This window comes from Polyodon spathula, chromosome 25 (assembly GCF_017654505.1).
Source record: "Polyodon spathula isolate WHYD16114869_AA chromosome 25, ASM1765450v1, whole genome shotgun sequence".
NCBI lineage: Eukaryota > Metazoa > Chordata > Actinopteri > Acipenseriformes > Polyodontidae > Polyodon > Polyodon spathula.
In genome coordinates, this window is record NC_054558.1 from 2,000,040 (window position 1) to 2,018,060 (window position 18,021).

Below are 18,021 nucleotides of genomic sequence, written 5' to 3' on the forward strand. Positions count from 1 at the left end.
AAAGCATGCTACAGCCTAGGTAAGCAATGTAAAGCACACAGAGGTACGGTAAATATGTAAACACGACACACCTACGGTTTAAAGAAAAAAAAAAAAAAAAAAAAAAAAAAGCATTGAAGAAAACGCCATGATTTTGCCAAATATTATTCCCCTAGGTTGTTGTAAAATAACATTTCTGTAACAGTGTCGGTTTTGGCCACCGGGGGCGCTGTGAAATAAAGCGCGTCTCCGCGTTGAGGTCCCCGCAGTCTGGCCTTGGCTCCCTCAGTGGGTGTTGTCTCGCAGGATTGTGGGATCAAGGCGGAGTCGTGTGGAAGTGCGTGGGCTTGGCGGTCTCGTAGCCGTGCTTGTGAACCCGAACCGAACCGAGCCTGGATCTGGATCTGTGTCTGCGATGGGTTTCTCATCAGCGGTATGTGAGCCTCACTGCGGTGCCGGGGGGGCAGCGTTACAGGGGCCAGTCCGCTGCACATTCTTATCACGCAGCATGCAGTGTTAAATGTGTGTGTGTTTCTGAGTAATGTTTTTTTATTAAGGTGAAAGTCAGGATTAGGTGCGACTGTAATGTATATTAAAGACAGTGAAAGTGTCGATGCTTGATTGTTTTCCCTCTAGCCGAGGCATCCTGTGAGCAGCAGAGTTTAGCAGGGGTGGGTCGACTGGCGTGAATCCATTCCTGTTCTGCACTGCAATGTTTTACTGAAAACCCATTCAGCAAATTCTCCATCTCACGCCCTCTGTTGTTTTCTCGTGTGAGAGTTTAACGAGGGAGCCGTGTCGTTTCGTGCAGGTCCATGTAAGGCTAGTCTAGGGTCTGGAGAGCTGTGTATTGAAACTACTGTGACTAAAAACACAGGGAATATACTTCATCAAACCAGCTGTACCAATGAACACAAGGCTACATCTCATTATTATTATTATTATTATTATTATTATTATTATTATTATTATTATTATTATTATTATTATGCATTATTTTTGTTCTCTGCACATATAATCTGATGAGAGAACACAGGGCCCCTGAACATCTTTGGAAACACAAATGGGAGTTTCACGTCAAGATTAAGACAGATAACGCTGGTTAGACTGTCTGCTAATTATAATAATGAGAGAGTCGGAGCCACAGCCCGAGTGATGCCATGAACTGGCTGTGTGCTTTTGAATTTTGAAGCGCTGTAGAAACCTGAGAGGGAGCTCTGGAGAAGTGAGTCACTTGTTTGAATTTACACAGGAACTGTGGCGTGACCAGCCTTTCCTTGCCGAGTACTAAACCTGGTTATTTCATAACTGAAAAACATGTCTGGCCATTTCCACATATTATTGATTGGTTCCTTCAGCTGGCACTATTCACGTTAGTTGATAGCAATTGAAGACGTCTCCCCAGAGTCTGTAGGGTGCCGGTTCCCAGAGGCTCATGCAGCTATAAGGGAAGGAACGGTGTGATTAACAAGCTAAATAGTAGGATTCACTGATGGGGGTTTGAAACCCGGGACTGGGTGCTGCAGGGCTAGTGTGAGTTTCTGTGCATGCAGCTGAAAGCAACAGCATTTACATTCCTTAGTGCAGGGGAATGGAAACAAACCGGAAGAGCGACAAGGTGGTCGTTTCAGAGGAAGCAGAAGAATAAACTGTGGAAAAATAAACATTCACCGAAGAATCTGTTTCCAAGTGCCTGGGCAGCGGCGCCCCCTTCTCTAAACTCGAAGCAGTTTCTCATTCTTCAGGCAGATTGTGTGAACGTGTTAACCAGGGCTGAGTGGAATGCAGAGTCCCAGTGCAGCACGGAGGAATGAGTCCCTGTCGTTTTTGCAGAGCTGCTGCTTGTGCTGTCAGGACTGTACGCACTGCTGCTCCTCGCTCAGCTGTGTTCTTGATTCAGTGTTTGCAGAAGCTTGCAGAATATCTCCCTTAGCTGACAGGGCTGCTCCCTGCACCGCACAGCAGAATCTAACAGCAAGGCTGGCCACGCTACCCTTCTAGCGGCTTCAGTAACAAAAGCAGTGATATTTGTGTGTGTTCATTAATGCTGAAAGTGCATGCACTTCAGTTATCTGTATCTGGTTTTTGTTTAGTTTTTTGATACTTTTTTAAAACTCTTTTAAGACTGCCGGTGGCTCTGAACTTGTATCTCGGAGCTGATTTTTCTTTTTCCCTGTGTTGTAAATGTCCTCTTATTTAAATATCCCATGGAAATGCAATGTGGGCACTCAAGAGGAAAAGGAAACAAATGAAATTATGGTTCATAATGTTGCATCGTTCATTACTGAATGAATGTCTTGTGTTTACAGCACAGTGGATAATTGGACCCTCTTCCCCTGTAACAATACCCCCACTCTCTCTCTCTCTCTCTCTCTCTCTCTCTCTCTCTCTCTCTCTCTCTCTCTCTCTCTCTCTCTCTGCTGCACAGACAACAGGAGTGCTGGTGGTCGCTGGGGTGCTGGTTCTCTCCACTTTGGGCTACTTCGTGGGAACCCTGATCCTGGGCAAGAAGAAGAAGAGCCCGCTGACCCTGGCCGACCCGACCGTGAAATACCAGCTGCGGCTCATCGACAAGGAGGTACAGCTCAGAGCCAGCGCCCTGAACACTGTGACAGGGACCTTCACCCTCACTGCACCCAGAGCCAGCGCCCTGAACACTGTGACAGGGACCTTCACCCTCACTGCACCCAGAGCCAGCGCCCTGAACACTGTGACAGGAACCTTCACACTCACTGCACCCAGAGCCAGCGCCCTGAACACTGTGACAGGGACCTTCACCCTCACTGCACCCAGAGCCAGCGCCCTGAACGCTGTGACAGGGACCTTCACCCTCACTGCACCCAGAGCCAGCGCCCTGAACACTGTGACAGGGACCTTCACCCTCACTGCACCCAGAGCCAGCGCCCTGAACACTGTGACAGGGACCTTCACACTCACTGCACCCAGAACCAGCGCCCTGAACACTGTGACAGGGACCTTCACCCTCACTGCACCCAGAGCCAGCGCCCTGAACACTGTGACAGGGACCTTCACCCTCACTGCACCCAGAGCCAGCGCCCTGAACACTGTGACAGGAACCTTCACACTCACCGTGGAGGTACTGTAGCATCACAGAACCGCCACTGAAGCTGTGTTTCCATTACAGGTGATCAGCCACGACACCCGGAGGTTTCGCTTCGCCTTGCCCACTCCGAAACACATCCTGGGGCTGCCTGTTGGTAGGCTGTTTGTTTTGTGATGTCAGAGATTGCTCAAACACTGTGGTCTTCCTCTGCCCTGTTCGTTCCTCCTGGGCTCGGTTGCACCAGCTATCAATAAGCTGAGACTTTGCTTTGTCATTACTAGCTTTCTTTTACACATTGCCTCCCTTATTAAAGTTCACCACGCCTGCCGTTGGACTATTCTTTCCCTTTAATGCACAGGCCCCTTGTGTGCGCGCCTTTGCATTGTGAACTCGGTTTGTCTCTGTCTTGCCCAGGAAAGCATGTGTATCTCTCTGCGCGGATTGATGGGAACCTCGTTGTCCGGCCGTACACCCCTGTGTCCAGTGACGATGACAAGGGCTTTGTGGACCTCGTGGTGAAGGTAAGCTGTAATCCTTTATCTGTCTGAGCCACCTGTACTGTTCCGCTTTGAAGAATCCTTTTGGTTTTGACAGACACAGTTAAAGGGGGAAGCGGCTTGCGACTCACCATGTGAACGCTGCTGTAAAAATGGGACTCGTTTCTGTTGCAAAGAACATTTAAAAAATAGGTCTGGTGCAACCCAGCGTCACCCCTCATTTGAACCCTTGTTTTATACAATCACAGAAAGCATGGCTCCACAGTCTTCATCAATGCACAGACTTGCAGTAGAGAACAGAGCTAGCGGAAAGCATTTGATCAATGTTCAATCTATACTAACTCCGCTGAGCAAAGCAGAACGCTCTGCTAGCATAGGAAAGAAAACGGCGCTCCGAACACATTGGGGTCACCGTGTGCTTGACAGGTCTACTTCAAGAACGTGCACCCCAAGTTCCCTGAGGGAGGCAAGATGTCGCAGTACCTGGAGAGTCTGCAGGTCGGAGACGTGGTGGATTTCAGAGGGCCTGGGGGACTGCTGGAGTACATGGGGAAGGGTAAGAGAAAAGAGCCGCTCCTCTCTCAAATACACAATGAGAACACCAGCAGCGTTCTGCCCTTCTCTCTTAATGATGCCGTAGCAAGCCTGCGCATGTAAACTAAACCCACACAGCGTTCCAAAACAACACCTTCGTTAGACCACCTGCTGTAATTGTGATGAGACCCCTGCTTATTTAAACAAGACGACAGCATAGCACCAATACACCGGCCTGGAGTGGGGCAGGAATCGAGCGGGGAGGGTAGGGTGTGGTAGAAACAGCAGCACCCTTCACGCCAGTAACTCGTCAACACAAGAGCGTGCGCCCTTCTTCACCGGCACGCTGAAGCCCCCCCGCGGGCTGGATCGCTTGTCTGCTTGACTGAGCATCTTTTAGATTTTTTTTTTTTTTTTGAAACCCGGATCTAAAGCATTGCCTCCCTCTGCTGCTGTTTCAGGGAACTTTGCTATCCAGCCCGACAAGAAGACTCCAGCCGAGATTAAGACAGCCAGATCTGTGGGGCTGATCGCTGGAGGGACAGGTAGGTGTATTTCCTAAAGCTCTTGACAAGCGAGTATAATGCTTATGAGAGACGCACACACTTGTGCCACAATTGCATGACGTTGTTGTGTGTTTTTTGCAATTCCACAGTAACTGGATTTACAATTGTAATTGTGCAGCTAATCCACAAGGTAATTGTAACTAGTTGAGCTTAGACACACCCGTGTAGTTGTATTTATGCAGGTGTTGATAGGGTTGTTGTTGTGGCTCCCCCTTCAGGAATCACCCCGATGTTGCAGCTGGTCCGTGCTATCATGAAGGACCCCAGTGATCAGACCACATGCTACTTGCTGTTTGCCAACCAGGTCAGTAAATCCCCGAAGCAACCACAAGGGGGCGTGATTAGAATGGGATGCACCCTGCCTCGTATTGGCTCCAGCTACATGACCTCTCTCTGTTCTTGATGAGAAGATATATCTTGGTTCTTTTTTGCTAATGAAAGGTGCTGTAGTTGAAACTTTGCCATGTTAACTGTGTAGCTGTAACGATAGCTGTTGTCATGTCAGCCTGCATTTCAACAGCACGTGTAATATTGTGTTGCACTACACGCTGCATTTTACGCTGGTATTTATTTGTGATTTTGTAACAGACTGAAAAGGACATTCTGCTTCGTGACGAGCTGGAAGAGTTACAAGCCAGGCACCCCGACCGTTTCAAACTGTGGCTCACTGTGGACCGGGCCCCTGAAGGTACTGCAGCTCGCCTCCAGGGGGCTCTTCCGACTCGGTGTGGAAAGGATAGCCCCGCAGAGAGGCGGTTTGATTGACTGTGGATATTGCTGTGTGGATGGTTGTGTGCGTTCCCCACTCTGCGTGTCCAGTGTGCTTCAGAATGTGTACACCTCCCTGCGTGTGTACAGCGTGCAAGTCTTTGATTGGTTTAACTGAGAGCTCTGTGATAGGCTGGCTTCCGGTCAGGTAGGTCTTGATTGGCTGGATGCAGTGTTCTGCGGGGAGTTTGCAGCTCTGCCTCTGGTTATCCTGGGCAGCAGTTAATACAATCCAGGGGGATTCGTTGCTGTTCTAAAAATACCTTTTGAAAGTCCAGCGGTTGCAGCAGATTAAAGGCTAAAGTCTCTTAATCCTTGTGTTTTGTTGACCATGCCAATGACTGCTTTCCTGTCTCTCTGCTGTCTTGCAGGCTGGGAGTACAGTCAGGGCTTTGTGAGCGCCGACATGATCCAGGAGCACCTGCCCCCTCCAGCCAGCGACACCCTGGTCCTGATGTGCGGCCCCCCTCCCATGATCCAGTTCGCATGCACCCCCAACCTGGACAAGCTGGGGTACCGCCAGGGGCATCGCTTTGCCTACTAGAGGGACACGCGGCCCCCAGAGCTTCCTCTCTAGCGAGGCTCAGCACCCAGGCTTTCTGAAAGGAATAGACAACGACTCCACAAAATACAAGGGGGGGGGGGGTTACGCTACAGTTATAAAAGACGACCCTGAGAGAACTAACTAAATAATTAACAGTGCACTGAAAAGCAAGTGAAATTGGGCCCATGTGCATTTAATGGTAGGTTTGGATTCGTTGAGCGCACTGCAGATTTAAGAGGAGTTTTCCCGCCACAATTCCAAGATAAAACCAGTGGAAAGTAAGCAGGCAAGGCTGCAGCGCTGGTATTGTAGGCTTGCGTCTCTTGGTTTTACCGCAGGGCTCTTGCAGTTTAACTGGGTTCTGGAGTGGGGTTTCTCTTCCTTTTAGAAAGTGTTGTTTGCACTAGAGAGGAAGCCTGGTAATCTGACAGGGCTGCTTGTGTCATAATGCACTTCAAAACATTTAATCTGCCGAAATTATCCACACGTGGCTTTTCTGGGTGTGTGCGGACAGACACCCGCTGTAGCTGTAATGCAAGTCGTGTCTTTTGATGTGGCATAGTTAACATCCAAAGTGTGTGTGTTTCTACTATATGCAGAGGGACGCTGGTGTGTGTGTACTATATCCAGAGGGACGCTGGTGTGTGTGTTTCTACTATATGCAGAGGGACGCTGGTGTGTGTGTGTGTGTGTTTCTACTATATGCAGAGGGGTGCTGCTGGGTATGGTTGGGTTTGAAATACTGTACAACTATGATATGAGAGGAGTTTGATTAAGTTCAATCTATTTTTTCCTAGAGAATCTTCCTCAATTTGCAGATCTCATTTCAAATTCAATGCATTTACTTTGCAATAATAATAATAATAATAATAATAATAATAATAATAATAATAATAATAACAAGCCTTGTTATTGAACCATCAATAAAGGAAGTACTTGGGTGTAAGTGGGATGATTTCATAGTTTGCTTTGTATCTTTCATTAAAACGCTTTGAGAATCAGCAGCGACGCTGCACGAAAGGTGTTCGTTTCTCGTCATTGTTTGTGTCGAGGCTGCAGGGCAACAGCTGGAAACACTGTTGCATCCGTTTCGTTACGATCTGATCTCGTCAACATGATCTGCAATGATTGCACTGCTGGGGTCCGCTGCAGCCAGGGAATGCGTGTCATTCGCAGAATGCACTAATAAATTACTCTGCGTGCACAACTGAGCTGAGGGTGTGTTCGTTTTTATTTGACTCCTTTTCATAAGCAATCTGTGTTACCCCCCCCCCCCAAGAAGCATTGACCACTGGAACTAATCTTAATGGGATGTCATTTCTGTCTGACACCGGTTAGGAGTCATGTGATGCCGCCAATAGAAACACATTTTCACATGGCTGTATTATCTAATGATTCAAAAGCATTCAAAAGTATACAGCTGCACTTCGCTGTGGTTCAAACAGCATGAGTGAGTTATTCCATTCCATTAGAAAGCGCGAATGAAAAGCGCAGCTTCTCACAGGAAGCTGGTGTACACGTGTTCGCTATCACTGGTGCCTCTCTGCTTCCAGAGGTGGTTCTGGATCATCTCCGTGGTCCTGATGAACATGTCCGTGCTCTGGAGGTAACGAAGCAGCATCCCTTGCGTGAAGCTGCCGCTCTCCCCCTGCTTTAAAGCGCAGGAGGTCCTTGCTGAGCACCCCCCGGATTTCTCTCGACTTTCCCGGCGAGCCGTACACAATGCACAGGCTCATGCAGTTCACGCCGATGGAGGAGGAGAACTCAAACAGCTTGTCGAAGCAGCTCTTGTTCCGGTCCAGGTCCGATATGGACTGTTCCAACCTCTTCTGGTAAGGGTCCCCGTCCGTTTCTCTCACTATGTAGGTCCCGCCTGTCTGGACCGACCGCACCGCTGTCTGGAACTGCGAGATCTTGCTGGAGCAGGTGAGTGTCCAGATCCAACTGACCCCCATCAGCATCTCCTGCTGTCTGGTCATGGCACGAGTGGACATGCAGCCGTCCACGCCCTTCTTGCAGAAACCGATGACATGAATCAGGACCACGGTGTTCATCCTGCCGGTACTCACGCGTAAAGTGTGCTGGGGATCCACGAACCCGAGGTATCGCTCCAGTGTCTGCGAAGCGTGGAGCACGGCTTGGACGAAAACCTCAAACACCGCTTCCAGCTTCTCGCCCGGCGGCTGCAAAGGGGTCGCTTGACTTTGACCCATGACCGGAGAGTCCTTTACTGTCCCGAGAAACAAAACACCTTCTTCCTAGTTTGCAATCATTTACACGGACCAGCGGCGGTGCCGTGCCCCGTCTTCTTCACCGGAGACCCACACAGTATCACCGGGGGCTGTAGGAGAAAGTTGCTCTAAAAGCCTACACGGAATGTAGTAAAATCTGAACAGAATTTCCCCGGCGGCTCTTCCAGGTGGCGGTATCCAAGCGAGACACGACTAGGAGGAACACCTGTCCGTTTCCACGGGGGTTAATTGTGTTTACTGTAATTATACCCTTATAACTGGGAAGTATTATTATTATTATTGAAATACTGTCTGTAAAAGATGAGCGCGGCAGGGACTATGAAGGACTTGTAATTTACACTGGCAAACCGAGGCAAGATCAACCCAACCCCCCCCCCCGGCCGCTGCCTGTGCGGTGACGCGCTGAGCCCAGCAGGGGGCGCTGCGGCCGCGCCAGGGGTTTAGTAGCTGCGCACGGTCGCTTCCTCTTCTGCGCGGAGGCGCTTCTGATTATTTTCCGATCAGAGCCGGAAGAACAAGTGACCCGCACAGTTGCGATCTTTGAGAGGAAAAGCCAGCTAGATTTGTTTGTGTGGACAGCCTGACCAGGTAAGGCTTTGAATTGAGTGAAAGACAAAAGCGAACAAACAAACAAACAAACACTGGTTTGCCAGTTTAGGACACCCGCTGCCCTAGTAAGCGAGGCCGTGCTCTCGGAGTGTAGTCGTGCAAATAGCAATGCTGCTGCTGGTGCTGCTGCTGGTGCTGGTGCTGCTGCTGCTGGTGCTGGTGCTGGTGCTGCTGCTGTGCTGCTGGTGCTGGTGCTGCTGGTGCTGGTGCTGGTGCTGGTGCTGCTGCTGCTGCTGGTGCTGGTGCTGGTGCTGGTGCTGCTGCTGGTGGTGTTGTTGTTTGCTCGGCTGTTTAAAGGTGTTTGATATTATAGGGGTGCATTGCGTGCGCTGTGCGTCGCTGTTTAAAGGTGTTTGATATTATAGGGGTGCATTGCGTGCGCTGTGCGTCGTTGTTTAAAGGTGTTTGATATTATAGGGGTGCATTGCGTGCGCTGTGCGTCGCTGTTTAAAGGTGTTTGATATTATAGGGGTGCATTGCGTGCGCTGTGCGTCGTTGTTTAAAGGTGTTTGATATTATAGGGGTGCATTGCGTGCGCTGTGCGTCGTTGTTTAAAGGTGTTTGATATTATAGGGGTGCATTGCGTGCGCTGTGCGTCGTTGTTTAAAGGGAGCCCCGTCCTCTCTGCTGCGCGGTGTTGTAAGTCTGTTTTGTAAAGCAGGTGTCGGGGTTGTCGGGGTGCATGCAGGCGTGCTGCGGGTCGATCGCCTCTGGTTACGCCGGCGGGTCGAGCAGGTGGCGCGACCATTTCAAATGATTGAGGCGACCCGACGCTAGCGCTGCTGACAGCGGCTGAGGAAGCCCGGGGGGAGAGATTGCGAGGCTCTTCTGGTTATCCAAAATAATGTCTTTTCAGAAGCGCGATTGCAGTCTTTTCACGATTACAGTAACTGAATTACTAGGACGGCTGTTAAAGTCAACTGCAAGAAGGCAAACCAAAACAAATCCGTCATCACTAACTGTGAATACACACTTTCAGTGGATTGCTGCTTGACTGCGATTATTAAAATCAGGGGTGAGAGGGTCTGTTATTATTATTAGTAGTATTGTTGTTATTGTGGTCCTATGAATTTCAGCAGTTTTCTTTTCGATGCTGTAAGTGTAAATGGTTGGAAGGGTTTTCTGCATTCTGTTTGAGGCGATAACTTCAGGTTATTTAAACTGGCAATTGCAAATTGCTCCCTTGTGTAAATGTTACTTATTTGTATGATTTTTTTCGTTTTTGTGTTTGCTTATTGTCTTCCTCTCTCGAAAATGAGCTCAGAGCTAAATCTGGGGGCGATGCATTGTGTAACATGACAGAAATGTAGAAGAGGGGAAATATACATTGTCTCTGTCAAATAAATACAATTTAAAAGTTAGCAGCTCGCCCAGCAAATGAATTGCACAAGAACAGAGGCAGGGACAGCTGCTAGCGGAGTGTTTAGTGTCAGTTGTGCTCTGTGTTGTTAGCACTGAGGCGTGTGCTGTTTAACACATCACTATACTCTTATTTTATTACACTAACCTTCACTGGGCTCTAGGTTGGGTTAGTGAAGCTAAGGTAGAGCTTGCCCTTCAAATTCTCATAATTCAGATGCTAAACAGCTGCACCATCAGTACCTCTGAAACCCTCAATCGAGCTGAGTCTGGGACTAGGAGAGTGAGCTGGATGGGTTTGGTGTGAGATGCTGGCGTTTCTTGTAGTGTTCCTGCACTGCTGTGCTCTGTTGAAGTGACGCAGTGAATGTGTTTGTCAATCCCTGTCCTCTGTCCTGGTCAGTGTGTTTCAGCGCTCGGTGTAACTCCGGTGCTGTGCCTCGGGTTCTTGTCCCTCCCTGTAGAGGGCTGTGAACGCTGATCCGCTGCCAGGCCTCCAGATGAGTTCTCGGAAGGATCCGGTGCAGGAGGAGGAGTGCAGGATATCCAATGTGTGCCGGAAGCAGGATGTGGAGCTGACAGAGCTGGGGCCGCTGCTGGATGAGAAGGAAGATGCTCAAGCCAGTGCAGTCTCCGCTGATGTGAGTGGCTCAGGCCTTGTATCAAGAGCGCTGTCTTTCACTGTCACGCCCTTTTCAAAGTGTTAGGGTCCCTCTGCGGACCTCGGCAATCACTAAGCAGTTGTGTAGTTCAGCTTGGGGATTGTGATTGGGGTGTGGGGGTGATCGTTGGATCGCCCTAGAGCTGCATAGTGATGTGGGTTCTTGTTCCTGGCAGGGGGGAGAGGGGCCATCGGGGGCCACAGCCTGCCCTGAGGAGGAGGATGATGAAGACGAGGAAGGAGTGGGCATCCTCACCCTTCCTCTGCAAGCTCACCATGCCATGGAAAAAATGGAAGAGTTTGTATACAAGGTAGGCAGCGCCCAGTGCACCTGTAGACGCTGCACCCTGCACCCTGCACCCTGCACCTAACTTATTGGACAGGGTTTCACTCACTCAGTGGGATGGTTACAAATGAAAAAACAGAGTTGTTTCAAAATAGTGTTCTATTTATTTCAGAACCTCCCCAACCCTCAGAAAAAAAGCTGTATTTCCTTTTTTAGACAAAAACCTTCAAACTCCACAGTCACTGCTGGCTCGTTGCTCCCTGGCACATTTACACAGATCTCTCTCCCTCTGATTACCGCTTCTAATCTGAACAGCCTTCATACCAGTCTGTCTTTATTTAGTTAGGAAGATAATTACTCTGATCCCAATGCCCTGTCAGCTGCTTAACAGCATTCCCACCCGAATTCCCCAAACGCACCGCAGGAGCATTTAAAAAAGACAGCGTCATTTAGATCACAGAAGTCCAGTTCACTGTATCAGCGATTACAGTGCACGCAAATAACCCGTACCGCTGCGGTGCGCCCGCTCCACCCCAGGGGTGTCGGGGAGACCGCTGGCGTGACTATGCCTCTAATCGCTGCCGTTGTTTGCTGCAGGTTTGGGAAGGGCGCTGGAGGGTGATCCCCTTCCACGTGCTGCCTGACTGGCTGAAGGACAACGACTATCTCCTGCACGGGCACCGGCCCCCCATGCCGTCCTTCAGGGCTTGCTTCCGGAGCACCTTCAGGCTCCACACGGAGACCGTCAACATCTGGACTCACCTAGTGGGTAAGGGCAGCTGGCAGCGGGCTGCGCTGAGTGCAGGCTCTGCTGGCCAGTGTTAACCGCACCACTCTGTGTTGCAGGGCTCATTCTCTTCCTGGCTCTGGGCATTCTCACCATGTTCCGGCCCAACATGTACTTCATGGCCCCCCTGCAGGAGAAGGTGGTGTTCGGGATGTTCTTCCTGGGGGCTGTGCTCTGCCTCAGCTTCTCCTGGCTCTTCCACACCGTCTACTGCCACTCTGAGAAGGTCTCCCGCACCTTCTCCAAGTAAGACCCCCGAATACACCGGAGCTGCAAGGGAGGGGGTCTCTCTCTCTCGGATTCAGATCAGAGGCACTCGCTGCTTGACGTTTTGCACGCCGGGTTATTTTGAAAGAAGTTGTTTAAAGAATGGAGGGCTCTTTTGAAAGGCGGTCCCACATCTCGTAGCTCTTTTGGCGGAAAGCCAGTTTCAGGGGTAAAGCGCGATTGTGCGTTGGTAGCGAATACATTGCAGAAATCCTGTTCTTTTATAGTAACTGGCGTTAGTAAGCCTGGAGTAAAACAAATGACCACGCAGGGGTGGGTGAACATGTTTCCATGGAAACCTCAGCAGTCACAGTTTCCAGGTTTATTGGAATGCATTCCAGAAGGGGAAACACTGCAGCTGATTCTCAGGCCCCTGAAGTCCTGTGCACATCGGAGAACAAACCAGGCACTGTAGCTGGAAGCGTCTCAGTGCGTGACCTGGAACACAGCCACCGCATAGCTTAGGAACTTGCATTTCAAAACAGCCCCGTAACCCCCCTGCCAGATTAGCTGGGAATGTTTAAGTAGGTCTGAGCTTTCGTGGTTTATCCAGATTTTCAACCCTGCTGTCTCCTGCACCCAGTCCTGGGTTTGTGATCTCCCTGAATGAAGTATCTGCTGTTCTCTCCCCTCTACAGGCTGGATTACTCGGGCATCGCTCTGCTGATCATGGGCAGCTTCGTCCCCTGGCTGTATTACTCCTTCTACTGCTCGCCCCAGCCTCGCCTCATCTACCTGTCGGTCGTGTGTGTGCTGGGCATCGCTGCCATCATCGTGTCCCAGTGGGACCGCTTCTCCATCCCCAAGCACAGGCCCACACGAGCAGGTAAAAAGCCTCAACGCAGGGGCCTCCGAGCCTCTCCCCTGAAAGGGCTTTTCTTTACCCTTTTGCCTCCCTGTTTAAACTGCCTGTGTTGCATGCCCGTTCCCGCAGGTGTGTTCGTGGGCCTGGGGCTGAGCGGTATCGTACCCACGATGCACTTCACCATCGCCGAGGGCTTTGTCAAGGCTGCCACAGTGGGGCAGATGGGCTGGTTCTTCCTCATGGCTGCCATGTACATCACGGGCGCCGGGTTGTACGCTGCCCGCATCCCGGAGCGCTTCTTCCCTGGCAAATGCGACATCTGGGTGAGCCTCCTTTAACACTGCCGTTTATTTCAGACACCAGCAAAGGCTCCGAAACCTGTTAGAAGCTCCAATTGGAACCTACTGGCAGCATTCGAAATGTTTAAGCCGTCACTAGAGCCGATTTGATCACTCGGATCGAGCTCTCAGGTGAGGGGTTGTCGGTATTGATTGAGCTAATGCACCAGTCCAAGAGAAGCTGCTTGGGTTTGTATGGTTGGCTGTTCGCTTAAAGACAAGGGGGCTGTAATCTATATAAAAAGCAAGCGAGCAAGCTGCTTTGAAGAGTGTGAGTGAGTGTTTGTGAGAGTCTGCATTGCGCGCAGGGTAGTGTGATTCAAGCGGCCGGCTCCAGAGTGACTGCCTGCATGTTTCCAGCTCTTCCCGGCTCTGTGTCTGATTCCTGCTGTGCTTGCTGTCTCTCTTTCTCAGTTTCAGTCTCATCAGATCTTCCACGTGCTGGTGGTGGCTGCAGCCTTCATCCACTTCTACGGAGTGTCGAACCTGCAGGAGTTCCGCTACGGCCTGGAGGGGGGGTGCACTGACGACTCGCTGCTTTGAGGAACACGCCCCCGGGGCCAGAGCCTGCCATGCCCCAAGTGCTTGTGTAACTTAATGAATTCAAGATATATAAATATACACAGTGTCACCAAGCATGAGAGTCACTTTCCCTGCGTTTCAATACCCAGAGTTCTGTATGCTGTATTAAACTGTAACAATTCCCAGTAGAGCGAAGACTTCAATGAAGATTTAATAATGATATTTAATTTGCACATAATTTAACTTCAAAGCACCTGATCAGAGTCCGAAAGCAATCTCGGGAGACAGCAGCTGACAAGCATTGTGGCTTTTTGAGTTGCTTCCAAGTTCTGCCTAGAATTCTGACCCGAGCACTTTTGGAAGCTGTGGATGAAAATGAGTCCAATGCAACGTCTGTTTCATGCAAATTTCTTTTTAAGTTCCCCTCTGGTTAGTGACAGAGCATTGTGTTTGACAGCGTGCACAAGCACTTACTGGGCTGTGGGTGTTGCATCTAAGGGGAAGTGCTGGGGTTGCCACTGTGTGTATATATACATATATATATATATCATTTGGGGACTTTGTATTCTTACTGCTTTGAAAGGACAATCCCAGAATGGGTTTGTTTCTGAATTAGTATTCTCTTCTAGCTTGGTAAAGGTTGGGATGCCCTATACGGGATTATGTGACTCTTCCCACAGAATCGTAGTGTTTCTGGGAACAGTCTGTATCGTTAGACATGCAGGGAGGAGGTCCGTATTCTCCATGTTACTCGGCGAGCCAGTCCACGTCAGACACATGATCCTGGGCTTCAATTCCAACCTTTTTTTGATTTCTTTTTTGCCAGTTGTAAAATCCTGCCTGCTGAGCTCTCGGAACGAGAGAAACCCTTCAAGCGTGTTTTCAGAGTCCTGGGAAGCAGGAAAGGGCTGCAGAAATTGCATTGTGCGGCTTTTCCACTTCGGACACGTTTTTAAGTTCAGAAAATGTTTTGCAGATATGGCGACTAAATGTAGTGAATATGCAGATTTCGTGGCATGTGTGTTTAGCAGATTTTTAACAAACGTGAAATTAGTGCCCTTTAAACATTCCCTGGTTTTCTGACAGTGGTAGTGATATTTTTAAGCCTGAATGCACGCATGCCAACTTTACTAAAAGATAATGCTGTCTATTATTATTAGTATTATTATTATTATTATTAGTATTATTATTTCATTCTTGATCTCATTTTGTTGTTATCAGTGATGTCTGTGTTTCTACCCCGTGTGAAATGCCCAATTTCAAATCCCACCTCATGACCTTAACCCATACCTGTAAAACACTGGATGACAGGATGGAGGCTGGGCAGGAACCAGCGACAACCGTGCTCCACAAGCGGGCTCCTTAACCACAATGACAATCGACTCATCTTTCAGGGGAACAGCATTCTTTTACTGGTGAGCTCTCTGGGTGCTGGATATCTGATCTCTCTGCCCGCTGTAGAGTCTCTAGATAATCTGGTGACCAGATCACCAACAAATGATACTGGAAGCCTAGATCTTCAGCGGCAGAGTCTCTTGTTTTTAAAGATCTGCATTCGAGGCCGTTACCCCTTCGCTTTCCACAAGAGTCGCGCCCAGCCCTGCAACTTTCTTAAAGCTGCAGTCTGGGTTCTGTCACGTCCGTTAGCATCCCCAGCTCGGGCCTTTTCACTGCCCGGTTTGTTTACGTTCCCCAAAAGTAGTTTCAGCTGCAGAGACACAAACATCTCGGCGCAGCTCTACCTGCAGCGGCAGGAGGTTATGCAGTGGAGTCTGACTTCCACAGTTTCCAGCATTGGCCAGAGCACGTGAAAGCTTTGCTTTGGAATCTTTTTTTAATTGATCCCCACAAAAAAAAAAAAAAAAAGCGGTCGAACTGTCAAATCTGTGGAAGCAAGCTCTTCTGCTAATTGAAATCATGAGGCAAAGACTCTCTTTTTAATTCGAGGTAGGAATCCGAGGATATATTGAGATTCTGTAAGATTTTTACTTGCGTCTTGAGAACTTCTTATCCGATAAAACCAAGCAGCAGCATTCTTTATTAGAAGCGGTGACATGTGGAGGCACTTGGGAGATCCGGGGGAATGCCTTCTCTCATTGGCGGAGCTCGGCACACTTTCCCTGCTGGGAGTAGGGGTGGAGCCCCCAGTTTGGTGCTAACACTGTGCCTGTGGTTTAAAGTTGTGCTGACCAGGGTTAGCTGTTAACACAAGCATCATCACTGGAACCCTTTTTTCATATCCTGCTCACTCCAGTGATCTAGCAGCAGACCTTGAATATTTTGTTAAGTTTTGTAGATGGGGGTTTACCGGTTTTACAAATACTACAGATCAAAAAATAAACATCCTGCTGCTTTTTGTGGCACACTTCCTGTGCTGCAGGTAACGAGTTCTGAGTGCAGCTATATCATTGGAGTGAAGTTGACCTACGGCACAGGACATGAGGTACTGGCAGCTTTCCTTTATGCATTCACTAGCCCAGTTAAAGCAGAACTGTAATTGGGCTAGTGATTATGTTCCTGATGCCCTGGTGAGTACTTCTTCAACAGGATTGTAACTGAACACTGTAAATGAATACAGTACACCTGGCCTCATTAACACTGTTTTTATCCAAGTTGAATCAATAGGGAATTGTTTTTTTAATGGCACAAACATTTCCTCATTGTAGTATACGTTTTTGTTCCATCAATGGACTGTTGACTGCTGTGTATAGAAAGATAAGCCTTGTAAAGGTTCAGACTAACACAAGCATGTAACATTCTCCTCCGTGTGCGTTAAATATGTCATTTCATTTTGTCCTTTTGTATGTAGTTCTGTGGTCAGATGTATTTAAGTTTCTCACACAGGTCACTTTTAGATGTTGAAATGTTATATTATTAAATCTTGAATACTCTGCTTACAAGGTGAATTGTGTTGTGTGGATTTTGTTATGATGGGATGGGACGGGGTGGAGGGTGTCAAAGTTCAATTTGACGCTCTAATTCCAGGCATCGTATGATGCAATGAAAACGTCCCGCTGTGTTGGGGCCACTCTCCTGTCCTCATTGTCGCTGCAGTTGAATCCTGGTTCCAGGAGATCTAGTTTGAGGTTTGCTGTATCAAATCCCCAAGTCTTCCTGCCTCGTGTGTCGCGCAGTGTCCTGAAACCTACAGTCTCCTGAAACCAAACCACATAGCAAGCCACCCAGCGGCTCCAGAACACAACCCTCACACTGCCATTGTGTGTTTGCCATTGAATTTTTTATGCGTCTTCAGATCGTGTTACAGACACTGAGACTGAGGCAACAAGCGCAAACCTGGCTGACTGAAATTAAACCCCACGGGGGAGGAAGAGGAGGGGGGGGGGTTGTGGGGGGGGGGGGGGGGGGGGGGGGGGGAAAAAGGGGGGCGGTGGGGAGGACGTCGGGGGAGCCTGTCCACAGGTAGAAAAACGAGGTTGTTTATCTATCGGTGTCTTATGGAAGAAAGGGTTAAAAATGGGGCAGTCGGGGCCAGTCCACTGTGTCAGGTGCAACAACGTTGTTGCTCTATCGGTTTCTTTGAGAAAAAAAACTTTTTAAAATGTAATTAAAGTGGTTTGTATGGCCGGAAAGTATACTGCAGTGTGATCAAAGCGGCTTACAAATCAAATAGAAAAATGGTTACAATAAAATTAATTAAAAACTATTATAATATATAGATATCTCGGGTAAGTATTTTAACCATTGACTCAGAATGAACATGAAGCACACAGCATCTGCTGAATTAGGGCTCTGTGTAAGTTAAGAAGAAGGAATCAAAGAACATTTTAAAATAAACCCTTCAGTATTAATTGAGGAATAATAAGGCGTGCAGACCTGCTGAGACGCGCTGCATTAGGGCTCTGTGTAATTAAAGCACGCAGCATTTCAGTAGATCTGCTGAGACGGGGTGCATTAGGGCTCTGTGTAATTAAAGCACGTAGCATTTCAGTAGATCTGCTGAGACGGGCTGCATTAGGGCTCTGTGTAATTAAAGCACGCAGCATTTCAGTAGATCTGCTGAGACACGCTGCATTAGGGCTCTGTGTAATTAAAGCACGCAGCATTTCAGTAGATCTGCTGAGACGCGCTGCATTAGGGCTCTGTGTAATTAAAGCACGCAGCATTTCAGTAGATCTGCTGAGACGGGGTGCATTAGGGCTCTGTGTAATTAAAGCACGCAGCA

General features: G+C 48.9%; 3 protein-coding genes across 5 annotated transcripts; 2 read left to right on the top strand and 1 right to left on the bottom strand.

Annotated features, from left to right (window-relative positions):
- Positions 1-265: 265 nt before the first annotated feature.
- Positions 266-7,163, top strand: LOC121299491 (NADH-cytochrome b5 reductase 3-like). The gene is made up of 9 exons (XM_041227235.1): positions 266-412; positions 2,408-2,557; positions 3,125-3,197; positions 3,458-3,564; positions 3,967-4,096; positions 4,536-4,619; positions 4,859-4,944; positions 5,229-5,328; positions 5,780-7,163. Exons 1-9 carry the CDS (start codon positions 395-397, stop codon positions 5,950-5,952), a joined length of 921 nt encoding a protein of 306 aa, XP_041083169.1. The 5' UTR covers positions 266-394; the 3' UTR covers positions 5,953-7,163.
- A 318-nt stretch (positions 7,164-7,481) lies between these two features.
- LOC121300194 (rab15 effector protein-like) lies at positions 7,482-8,165 on the bottom strand. The gene has a single exon (XM_041228691.1). It carries the CDS (start codon positions 8,163-8,165, stop codon positions 7,482-7,484), a length of 684 nt encoding a protein of 227 aa, XP_041084625.1.
- A 525-nt stretch (positions 8,166-8,690) lies between these two features.
- Positions 8,691-16,738, top strand: LOC121299490 (adiponectin receptor protein 1-like). 3 transcript variants are annotated; one of them, XM_041227233.1, is made up of 8 exons: positions 8,692-8,792; positions 10,637-10,813; positions 11,010-11,144; positions 11,717-11,888; positions 11,966-12,152; positions 12,812-12,999; positions 13,108-13,301; positions 13,731-16,738. In XM_041227233.1, the coding sequence occupies exons 2-8, from the start codon at positions 10,673-10,675 to the stop codon at positions 13,857-13,859; spliced, it is 1,146 nt and encodes a 381-aa protein (XP_041083167.1). In that variant the 5' UTR covers positions 8,692-8,792; positions 10,637-10,672; the 3' UTR covers positions 13,860-16,738. The 3 variants fall into 3 exon arrangements, with proteins under 3 accessions (XP_041083165.1, XP_041083167.1, XP_041083166.1); XM_041227231.1 differs by having other exon boundaries at positions 8,691-8,792; positions 12,812-13,301; XM_041227232.1 differs by having other exon boundaries at positions 8,700-8,792; positions 10,576-10,813; positions 12,812-13,301.
- The last annotated feature ends 1,283 nt before the right edge of the window (positions 16,739-18,021 follow it).

Bases quoted from the DNA above. Each gene is read 5' to 3' on its own strand.
- LOC121299491 (XM_041227235.1), top strand. The intron at 4,620-4,858 runs GTAGGTGTATTT...CTCCCCCTTCAG, and splicing joins GCTGATCGCTGGAGGGACAG to GAATCACCCCGATGTTGCAG. The intron at 4,945-5,228 runs GTCAGTAAATCC...ATTTTGTAACAG, and splicing joins ACTTGCTGTTTGCCAACCAG to ACTGAAAAGGACATTCTGCT.
- LOC121300194 (XM_041228691.1), bottom strand. From the start codon at position 8,165: ATGGGTCAAAGTCAAGCGACCCCTTTGCAGCCGCCGGGCGAGAAGCTG.
- LOC121299490 (XM_041227231.1), top strand. From the start codon at position 10,673: ATGAGTTCTCGGAAGGATCCGGTGCAGGAGGAGGAGTGCAGGATATCC. The intron at 10,814-11,009 runs GTGAGTGGCTCA...TGTTCCTGGCAG, and splicing joins CCAGTGCAGTCTCCGCTGAT to GGGGGAGAGGGGCCATCGGG. The intron at 11,145-11,716 runs GTAGGCAGCGCC...TGTTTGCTGCAG, and splicing joins TGGAAGAGTTTGTATACAAG to GTTTGGGAAGGGCGCTGGAG.